The sequence below is a fragment of the Pinus tabuliformis genome, chromosome X, assembly GCF_031772625.1.
Source record: "Pinus tabuliformis cultivar Carrire ecotype Pingquan chromosome X, CPIR1, whole genome shotgun sequence".
Taxonomy (NCBI): domain Eukaryota; kingdom Viridiplantae; phylum Streptophyta; class Pinopsida; order Pinales; family Pinaceae; genus Pinus; species Pinus tabuliformis.
In genome coordinates, this window is record NC_142308.1 from 417,007,839 (window position 1) to 417,019,434 (window position 11,596).

Here is an 11,596-nt window from a genome sequence, read left to right on the forward strand (position 1 = left end):
TCATATAAAAGGACTTTATCTGGTAGCGGCGGCGGTGGCAGCAAGCTAAACAACAAATTGTATGAGAACCCGTATGGAGGCCCCCTTTACCATACATACCCATGCCTTTCCATCCTGCATCCATCGTTTCTCCGGGAACTCGAAGGCCCATCACATCAAACTTTTTCCGAGAGCTGGTGACCCACCACCTCCAAGCTGGCGCCCACTATGCTGGCGCATTTTCAAACGAACACTCTCGCCAAACACTCATTTGCTCCGTTCACGCTCCCGTCACAAGTCCTTTGCGATCCCGTCACAAGTCCTTTGCGACCCTCTCGAGCATACACCGCTCTCGCTCACGATGCTGGCTCACCTCGCAGGTCCTCTCACCATGTTGGCTCACCTCGCAAGTCCGTGAGCTCTCATAGTGTTGGCTCACCTCACAAGTCCGCTCACGGTGCTGAATCCCGACCAGGTAAATTATACTCTGTAAGCACGTGATTTCTGGTTTTTGCGCCATGAATGCATTGACACAGTGTTGAAGGACAAGAGACCAAAGCAATATCCATATCAGATACCTTTATAGTTTCTTTCTCTTATAATATGCAACTGAATCTCTTTGTTTGAGTGTGACAGAGGCCCAAATATATATTCATAGCTAGTGAACCCAAGGAAAAACAGAGGCCCAAAAATATATTCATAGCTCTTCCATTAATGGTTTAAGATATTTGGCTATGGTGTCACACAGCTGACAAGATATTTACTAAACAGGATGCCACCCAAAAATAGAAGCGTGCAGATTTCCCTCTCTTGTTCCTAACCTTTCTTCACTAAAGATGATATTGTTCAAAGTCAGAAATAATGACTGATTCCAGATAATTGTTCTCTTATGTCAGACAAACTACCACCATATACATGAATGCAAAACACTTACCTGGTTCCAAATCATTAAAAATTATCCAGTCTTGCATCTATAGACAAGTGCAGATATACTGATCAGGCGAGGTCGCTCTTCCATTTCCAAACTCTTTGATGGATTCAAAAGAGGATCAAGTGGAATGCAATGCAAAAGATAACAGGCAATGGCTGATACAAGAACCTAATCATGAACAGCTGTAATTGTGTGATTTCTCGGGCCTGAATCAGGGGATAGCACTGAGAGTCAACCGAGTGCTCTGCAAATAAAGTCACAAGAAAATACCCATGTAACATCTGAAACCCAAAGGATCGTGTTCAGTGCTCTGCAAATAAAGTCACAAGAAAATACAGACGCTACCATCTGAAACTCAAGAAACTGTGTTCAGTTTTTATCCACAAAAATGATGTAACTAATGAGCGTAAGAACCGCCATCTTATAGCTCACTGAATCTCTGTCAGAAAGCCTTGACATTGGTCTTAATTTAATGTCTTGCCCCGGTAAACTTGATATATTGAAATTAGGTATTTTAGGAATTAGAGCAAGGATGAGGAGGAGAGGATTATCCATTACTAGCAAAATTGTGCAAAGGCACTGGATTTGTCTGTTCTGATCTCAGTGACGAAATTTGCGGGCTATCAGTGCCTTGCGAAAATATACCTGAAAAGTTTTTTAGAAACAAACATTAATTTCCCCATTGATAAAATTCTCCAGGCCAACATAATAAGACTGAACATATTGTAACCTAAATGCTCACCCTTACAGCATTTATATGTTCAGAGATTTAGACCTAATGAAAACTGAAAAATACAAAAGCATAGCAGAACTCAATAGTTAGGCAAGCAGTCAGATGAGGGGAAACAGAAAGAGTAAGACCACGAACAGAAAACTGAATCGGCTTCTCTAGGAAAACTTAGATTAAGAGGGAGCCAAAATTACATCAAAGAACAGCAAGGTGATGGATGCTAAGGTTCCCCTCCACCTATTTCATAGAGGCCTATGTGGAATGTGCAAATGATATGACTCCAACATACAATCTGATGATCACCCACCGGTTCAAATCTACCACCCACTAGCTGCTGGAACATCCATGAGAGATGATTTAACGTCTGACACATCAATTAGAGTAACTTCTCTACTTATCGAACACTTCAGATTTGTAAGATTCCGAATGAAAAGTGACAAAAAAATTTAATCGTGGCCAAGTTTAAGAGAAATTCAAGGTCATTTGATCTAAATGGAAAAGAGAAAAAGATGAAAATAAAGCTATAAAGTTCAAAACTAAAACTTGTTAAGGAAAATGGGAAAAGCAGACCCACCATAAAAGAGCAAACCCTTACACAAGTCGTCTAACTATATCACCCAACACACTACACTTACCAGGTTCTGTCTCTTCTATTGAAAAACCCTACTTTAGGCAAATTGGAAGAAAGCCGGCTTTCGTCCTTTCACAGAATTGCAGTAAGAGAATAAATCATACTACACCTTTCCATATTAAATCCTCAGATTCGTTAACTTCAAAACTCTGAAACAAAATTCAGAATATTATTTTTTTTTGTATCTTGGTGTGCAGTAGTCTAATATGTATCCTGGATATCCTCTAATTTTTGGTGTCCTCACAAGGAACAATATATTTTTCAAAGAGTATATTCTAGCATAGTCTACATAAGCTGAAGATCTATATGCATCTTCAGTCTCCAATTTTGTAGCAGACATGTATAATAAATGTGTCTTGATGACTAACACAAGGAGAGACACGGTTTTGAGGAAGCCATTGTCTTGGGTAACACAAAGACAGGCACATCTATCATCAGGTGTACTTTCCCCAACACCCCCAGTCAACAGAAAAGGCCTTTCAAAGCCTTTACTGAAACGAAGTATTCACCCCTAATGACTAGAACAAGGTATTTACCCTCTTAGCTACATTCAGCAAGCAGACCAGGCATTTCAAACCCGGAAAAAAAACTTCACCTAACTCTCCATTAGCTAAGGGTTGATAAGAGAGATGGAGAGTCCACTTCACTTGTTTCTGTACATCAATTCCACGCAAGTTCGAATTTTAAAAGAAAAAAGGAAAATTTTATAAAAAAGGACAAATTCGAGCATCTTGTCCTATGTCGTTTTGCAAATTCACAAGATTTACAAGGAAGCAATGCAAGCAAAGTTCATTCAAGAAGTTCTAGATAAAGCTCACTACCCAACTTAGATGCTTATGCAATTCAAACCATGCAGCATCACAGCAGGCCTCCTTGTTTTTTTTAAACATCATAGAAGGCCTACAAAGTTTACCATCCAAACCACTCTCCATATCTAATGGTTGTCATATCATGAATGAATTGGGTGATGAAACAATGGTCATGATCTGACTGTTATTACAGTAAGAGTCGTGATGCACTTCAACCAAATTCATAACTATGGAAACCCCACTTGATTTTTAATTTTAAGTGTGTGTTGCAATTTATTGAAGGATATGGCAATTCAAGTGTGAATTGCCACACATGACAATTTCTCCTGTTTTCTTGTCAGTGTGGTTTGCTTTGACAAAGCTAAGAGGGAGATCTCAGAGCTTTTATGACTCTTGTGCATAATATAGCAGCTTTTAGGACACTGCGCACATGCCACAGTATAAGATGGGATAAAAATTGGCTGAAGAGTTCAAAGATGATTTACACCAGAAATTCCAGATTTGGCAATACTTCATCCTCCACTCTGGATTTATAGGCAGGATTTGGTTAGAAGGTTGATGTACTCAACTGTGATGCAGTTGAGATTGTGTCATGAAGGGTACAGCACACCCTTCAGCACATGACAGGAAGCTCGAATATGGCAGGGTGGTACACTGCACTACAGGTGAAGGAAGTTTGAATATGTACAAGGTGATGAATAAATTCAATGGGTATTTAAACCAGGGCCAAATCAACAAAGCCACATAAAATATAGAGAGACTTGAATCCATTTTATCAAAATGAAATTTCGAATTCAATCATAGAAGGCCTACAAAGTTTAACATCCATACCCCTCTCCATATCTAATGGTTGTCATATCATGAATGAATTGGGTGATGAAACAATGGTCATGAACTGACTGTTATTACAGTAAGAGTCGTGATGCACTTCAACCAAATTCATAACTATGGAAGCCCCACTTAATTTTTAATTTTCCAGCAGAAAGGAGACTAACGAGAACAATTAAGGTTGTCCACAATCTCTCATGGAGTGATGTAAAGTATGCAACTGTTACATCACATACAATCTTCATTTCCACATATACTTCAGGTAAACGAAGAAACAACAATCTTCTCAAATGACCACACTATTTACATTAAACACTGTAACTGAAGGGGAAAATGAGCAGAATATGACATCCAGTCCAATCATAAAAAGGTAGTGTAGTGCTAACTTGCTGCACTGCTGGCAAAACCTTTGCTCAATACCATTCAGTGTAACCTTCGCAGTCTTTGAGTGAACTTCACAAACCTTATGTCAACGGTGGTAGTCCTCGAGAGAGGTGTATGCACGAGAGGGTTGCAGAGGACCTGCGATGGGAGCGCGAACGGAGCAAATGAGTGTTTGGCGCGAGAGTTCCTTTGAAAATGCGCCAGCATAGCGGGTGCCAGCTCAGAGGTGGGGGGTCACCGGCTCCCGGAAAAAGTGTGATGTGATGGACCCTTGAGCTCCTAGAGAAACGATGGATGCGGGATGGAAAGGCATGGGCATGTACGGTAAAGGGGGCCTCCATACGTTTGAAAATGCGGCAGCATAGCGGGTGCCAGCTCAGAGGTGGTGGGTCACCGGCTCTCGGAAAAAGTTTGATGTGATGGACTCTTGAGCTTCCAGAGAAACGATGGATGCGGGATGGAAAGGCATGGGCATGTACTGTAAAGGGCCTCTATACGGGAATTTATTGCCCCATGGCAGATTGGTTAGCTCTTGCCGTTTATGTGACGCATTACACTTTTTTTAGCGTGTGCCTAGTCTCTTGCATTACAATAGCCAATAAAAACAACAAGTGACCATTTTTTAATTAATTTGCTACTTGCTTTGCAGAATAAGGTATGAGAGGTGCATGTATGAAGATACATTTTCAGAGCTTTCGTAATATACTGGGCCAAATTACCCCAATTTTTGGATGTGTTTTGTGTTTTTGAAACATTTTAAAAAATGGAAGGGGCTAGTTCCCTTTTGACCTTATCATCATGGGCCCTCTTTTTTTTTCCATATATTACATATATTGTACAAATACATGTCAGCAAGCTGACAGTCAACACATTATATCGAAACTCATCAAAACAATCGCCATCATATACGCTGCAGAACGCGCAGCCTTGCAGGAATCGAACGCGGTCCGCAGGGGTGCAACCAAGATGCCCACACCACTGCATCATGCACATCACGTGTTTTGTGTTTTTGAAACATACAAGTTAAATATGCAACAAGGTTGCACCTCCTTTGCGAGATAAAACACCTTCCAAAACAATCAAGGCTTATAGCTTTAGAGAATAGAGTCTAAGAATTACTTGAAATTTGCGAAGACAGATATTTTTGTCTATTTTGTATAATTTTAAATCATCATCTCCAATTATAAACGTTCTTACAAGTTTCACAATTACAAATTGCTTGATTTCTCACAATTACAAATTGCTTGGTTTCTCACTAACAAATATTTAAAAGTTCACAATCTCAATTCTAATATCTTAAAGAAATAAATTTTCAAATTTCCAACAATTTGACTTACAATAACTAAAATTTTTGATAACCATATGAATCAATCAATCAATAACCATTCTTACAAGTTTCACTATTGCAAACTGTTTGATTTCTCATAATAAGAAATCTTTAAAAATTCACAATCTCAATTCTAATATCTCACAGGAATAAATTTTCAAATTTCTAACAAGTTGTCTTAACAATAACTAAAATTCCTCGTAACTATATCAATGCATCAATAAATAATATAAACTTCTTTGGGAACAATACCACTTCTTCAAAATCATAACAATTATTATTCCACAGTACTGTGTCAATGAATCAATCAATAATATAAACTTCCTTGGAAACAATACCACTTCTTTAAAATCATAACAATTATTCCACATAACAATACTGGAATTCTGGTATCCTTGTCCAAAAGTTATGTGGAATTCTGGTATCCTTGTCCAAACCTTTTTCACGTAACAATACTGGAATTCTGGTATCCTTGTCCAAACCCTTTTGATTTATTCAATGTAAGGAAACCTCTGTACATATGAAAGAATAATGCCGATTCACCATACAATTTGTAAGAAACTTAAGAATAATAGCGATTCACCACACAATTTGTAAGAAACTTTGGAAAACTGAATATTTCCTGTGTGCCATTTAATTACCAGTCATGTTAATCACACATCTCAAACTCTCTCCTTTAATCATGTAATCAAATGCCTTGTTGATATCGGCAAATGAAACCTCATGTGTGATAAATTTCTCCAGTTCAAGCTTCTGCAGACCAAAAATAAACCAGGAAAAGAAGTTAAGTTAGATTAAAAGCCTTTGGAAAGGAAGTTAGATTAAAAGTCTAATTAAAGACGACTAGTGCTTCAGTAGGAGGAAAGGAAATGAGCAGGCCCGGTGTGAGAGAGATATTTATATCAGAAGTAAATGATAGATGTCTTACTTTATCCAAATACAATTCTACAAGGCCTGGCAAATCGGAACGGGGCTTATAGTTTCCAAAGAATGTTCCTTTCAACGTCCTCTCGTTCAGAAAATTCACGGGACTGGTTGCAAAGACCGCGTCTGAATGAGGGACCCCCACTAAAACGGCTACACCCCAACCCTGAACAACAAAAATATTCATACCCTTGTGATCAGCATATATGCATAGTTGCTAAAACTGAGTGTGGTATATTTACAATCTCAGAAGAAAGGGGAGGCAAAGTAAATACGTCATGGCAGGATTCGAAGGCTTGAATCATGGCCTTCACATTCCCTGTGCACTCGATGCTGTAGTCCACCCCTCCATCAGTTTTCTCGGCAATAACCTGATAAGATAAGCTCCCGGAGTTTAGTTTTAATTTAAAACGTTTCTCCGAATACAATACAACACAAAACTGAAATGAGTTTTAACATAAATTATTTTACACATCTATTAAGCACCAACAAAGAGCAATACATTTGAAAAAGACAGGGGAAACTGCAGATCTATGTTTGTAGCACAAACAAGGATTAAAAGAAACAAGAAGATTTATATTTAGTAACACAAGGTGCACCCTCATACGCTATTATTTAATTGCTTCACTTCAATCTATAGACTAGGTCGAAGACTGAAGTTCTGTGTAATGTGTAACATTAATAAACTAAAATAGAGAAAGCTTCTCCTCCTGATGCAATAATTCGTGCTACTAGACAAACAATATCAACTCAATTAAATAAAACAAGCATTCCGATCTTGAAAAGAGAAGTTAAAGGCCATTCAACCAACCTGTTGAATAGGCTTCTGGTGGTCCAGTGGGTTTATAAATTCCGTTACACCAAAGAGTTTTGCTGTAAAAGCATCAACACAAATTAGAAAGGAAAGGAAATTCTTCAGTGTCAACATATATATACACTGATTAACAAATGATGATGGAAATGGGCAATTTACAACCTTTTTCAAATCTGTCACTGTTTAAATCGATTCCAATTATTCGAGAAGCTCCTGCAATTCTTGCCCCTTCAGCAGCCTGCGTGCGTAGTTAAGCCCATGTCAGATGTCTAACAGAAAATTAAACTCTAAACTCATCATATTATATTGATCCCAAAAAGGAAAAATTCAGAAATGAATTTCACTTACAGCAAGCCCAACACCCCCAAGGCCAAATATTGCTACACTTGAACCCTTCTTGGGTTTTGCTACATTCAAAGTCGCACCCATGCCTGATTCCACAACAAAATGAATTTTGAATAAGAAGTTCAATCAAGGGAACGATCATGGATGATTTTAATATTAACAGTCCAGGAAACCATAACTTTAGGGATTGGATAAAACACTATACACTGTCAATTATATCATTTTGATGATCTTTATTTCACAATCATCAGCAAGGTACCCTCAAAAAGTCCAGAAAAATGATTTACCTGTTGAAACTCCACAACTGAGAATACAGACTTTGTTAAGAGGAGCCTCTGGATTAATTTTGGCAACACAACCGACATGCACAACTGTATACTCGCTGAAAGTGGATGTGCCAAGGAAGTGATAAATGGGTTTCCCATTGATTGAAAACCTTGACTTCCCATCATTTATCATAACCCCCCTGTCAGTGTTAATTCTTAGAAGATCACACATGTTGCTGTCCTCTGACTTGCAGTGTCTGCATTCTCCACATTCTCCGGTAAATACGGGAAGCACACTGTCACCCTCCTTGAGGTCAGTCACCCCTTCTCCAACACTCTCAACAACTCTGTGTCAACCAACCAAGCTATGGTTAGTGACCAATAAAAATCACAAGAAAATTTCTCTCCCTTTTCCCCTTTTGAAATTCTGCATGCCTGTTAGTATGACTAATTAATTTCTTTGAAATCCTACATGCCGGCTAGTATGACTAATTAATTTTTTTGAAATCCTGCATGCCTGCTAGTATGAGTAATTATTTTTTTTGAAATCCCACATGCCTGCTAATATGACTAATTGAATTTTTTGAATACAGAGAGTTCATGGGGAAGATCAGGGTGCATACCCAGCTGCTTCATGTCCCAAAATGCGGGGAAAGAGAGGAGTTTGGCCCTGCAACCAAAGCAGTATCAGTATCAGTATCAGTCATTTCATTTCACTGTTAAAAGTGATATTTGTGTGTTATACAGTGCAGTAGGAGATATGCAACCACAGCAGTATCAGTCATTTCATTTCACTGTTAAAAGCAATATTTGTATGTGTTATACAGTACAGAGGAGTAGGAGATGTGTAATCAATATCCTTCCTTCAAATTTTCTTGATGTTTAATGATAATTATTAATAGCATACCTTTGCTTCCCAGAAATAAAGGTCTGTATGACACAAGGCGGTATAATGCACTTTGATTCTCACTTCCATTGCCTGTGGAGGAGCCACTTCCACTTCTTCAATCTTCAGAGGCTCCCCTGCTCCCCATGCAACAGCAGCTGCAACACAAGTACAAATATCAAAATATATCAGATTTCAAGAAGCACACATATCAAATATATCAGATTTCAAGAAGCTCGCATACAGTTTACATAAATCCAGCTTAACCCTGAAAATCAATTTTCCCCTGAAATGACTCCTTGCCCTGAACTGAACTGAACTGAAGTAGTTACCTTTGCATTTGATAACCTGGCCTGCAGTAGAGATCGCCATTTTCCTTTCTGCCCAAACGGTATTTTCTTGCTAGCGTATGTAATATATTATATGATGCCGAACAAACAAACTAACTAACTTTTGTCTTTAGCGTTGGTGTTGCAGGAGGCAGAGATGGATCCTTAATTTATATTCTACTTGCTTTGAAATGCCTACACTAGTTCGTTTGGGGTCGGCGTGAACGTGTTGCCAATTCAGGCATTCCGCATATATGGGAATATGACTATGGGCGCCTCCATGTCATTCCAAACACAAACCACGGCGGATTTGATTTTTTTTTAAGCCGCGGACACGGAATGTGTAGAAACCAGCGGTGGCGGTCCCTACTTTCCGGCTAATACTGGCGGCCGCAATATGTATATGTATATAGTTATAGTTATGCTGTCCGAAACAACACCCGTAACTCTACTCTTTGTCCCCGAGCGGGGCGGAGCGGGGGCCGGGGCCCATAACTATTTCACACTTTCTCCGGACCGTGGGTGTTAAAAGTCCACTTTCATGCAGCTTCCTATCCCATGGGACATCCTTGAAACGACGCACACGGCCTAGATGCATGGAGCTTTTTGTTTCTAGGGGATTCTAGCGAGTCAAATGTCTGCTTTTACTGGGGTTCGAGCTCTAGCGAGTCAAATGTCTGTTTTTACGGGGTTCTAGCCAGTCCATTTTTTTTTTGTAATTGTGAAAGCAATCGTTTAACAAAGTCATAATTTTTCCCAGAAAATAATAGAAATTTTTGTAAGATTTTAAAAAAATATAGTAGAAATCGTAGAATTAAGGCTTATGTGATCCATAACAAATATATGATAGGGGTTTCGGCGTAAATCACATATTTACATCGAAACCCTAGAAATTTTTACAAATTTGGGTTGATTTTGGGTGTCCCAAAAGTTTTTAATGATGTTGAATCCATTTCTACCATCAAAACATAAGAATGATTCAAAAAGATTGGATTTCTTGTTAGGAGAAATTGTGTCCTCTTAAACAATGCCATTGGGAAATTTGGGTCATGCTAAATTTTAATGGTCAAAGTTTCATCAAATATAAAGGTTAAATTCTCACTTTTAAATATATAGTTTTTAATCCATTTCTACCATCAAAACAAAAGAATGATTCAAAAAGATTAGATTTTTCGTTAGGAGAAATTGTGTCCTCTTAAACAATGCCATTGGGAAATTTGGGTCATCCTAAATTTTAATGGTCAAAGTTTCATCCAATATAAAGGTAAAATTGTCACTTTTAACTATATAGTTTTTAATTAAATTTAGGAATTCTCCTTTTTAAATATAGTTTTTTATTAAATTTAGTAATTTAATATTGTTTTTTATTAAATTTAGGAATTCTGACTTTTAATATTGCTTTTTAATAAATTTAGGAATTCTCACTTTTAATCTAGTTTTTTAATAAATTTAGGATAATTTTGCATTTATATGGAAGAAGGGATAAGACTTTTCGTTTAACATCAAGCCAAATCACTATAAGAAAATTGATTGGCACTGGTTGGTTGCTCTAGTTGAAAAAATTATTCATTTCTTGTGCAATAGGTGGCTATCCAAAGCAAACAACTTATTATTGGTCAAATCAATTATGTAAGCTATACCAGTTTATTGGCACCTCTTGGCGTACATATCAAAAGCTATCTTAGAAAAGATAAGGAAATTATGTTTTAATTATCTCTGGAGAGGTTGTGGGGAGTGCAAAGGATCAAATTTGGCCAACTAGGAAATATTTCCCTTCCAAAAGAATGGGAAGGATGGGGCCTAGAAGATGCCCATCTTTCTAGATAGTCACTTGTAGCTCAATCTCTTTGGAATTTGGAATTTCATTCCCAATTCTAGTTGGTCGAGAGATATCCTCTTAATGGTCAAATGTATTTCCCTTAACTCCATGATCGATTGGGTAAGAAAGGAAAACTAGAATATATATGGGATTCCATATAAGTGGAAAACACTTTCACTTTATTTCCCTATAATTAGTCGATTCCTACCATGGAATGTTGGCGTGGGTGCAAGATCTATTTCCATCTGGAAGCAGGGTCGGTTAATTATTGAGCAAATAGGACTCCCAAAGGCCCATAGACCTAGTTGGGAGAGGTTCATTCATACACTGGTCACTGCATATATTAGACTCATCGACCATAGAGATGAATTAGCTGCATGGGCATATAATTCTTTGGAGGGATACTACATTTTATAAATGGGATATAAATCCCTTATTCAGGATTACAATAATCTAGTTTGGTGGTGAAAGCCTCTATGGTAGATTAAGACCCTTCTTAGAAGCGTTATTTTGATGTGGTTAATTCTCACCAAGAAAATAATGACTTGGGATTTCCTTCAAAAGAGAAATGTGCATGGGCCTAGCATGCATATT

The 11,596-nt window shown here is 38.0% G+C and overlaps 1 protein-coding gene across 1 annotated transcript; it reads right to left on the minus strand.

The window, feature by feature from the left end:
• Nucleotides 1-6,051: 6,051 nt before the first annotated feature.
• Nucleotides 6,052-9,306, minus strand: LOC149140315 (alcohol dehydrogenase 3-like). Its single transcript, XM_089452915.1, has 10 exons — nt 9,187-9,306; nt 8,876-9,012; nt 8,592-8,638; nt 7,990-8,315; nt 7,706-7,788; nt 7,520-7,595; nt 7,355-7,416; nt 6,819-6,914; nt 6,548-6,709; nt 6,052-6,372 (listed from the first exon to the last, which is right to left on the minus strand). The coding sequence occupies exons 1-10, from the start codon at nt 9,224-9,226 to the stop codon at nt 6,253-6,255; spliced, it is 1,149 nt and encodes a 382-aa protein (XP_089309041.1). The 5' UTR covers nt 9,227-9,306; the 3' UTR covers nt 6,052-6,252.
• Nucleotides 9,307-11,596: the final 2,290 nt, after the last annotated feature.

Coding starts and splice junctions, on each gene's coding strand:
- LOC149140315 (XM_089452915.1), bottom strand. CDS start 9,226: ATGGCGATCTCTACTGCAGGCCAGGTTATCAAATGCAAAG. Junction 7,417..7,519: donor CAGTGACAGATTTGAAAAAG/GTTGTAAATTGC, acceptor ATGCTTTTACAG/CAAAACTCTTTGGTGTAACG. Junction 6,915..7,354: donor ACCAGAAGCCTATTCAACAG/GTTGGTTGAATG, acceptor TTATCTTATCAG/GTTATTGCCGAGAAAACTGA.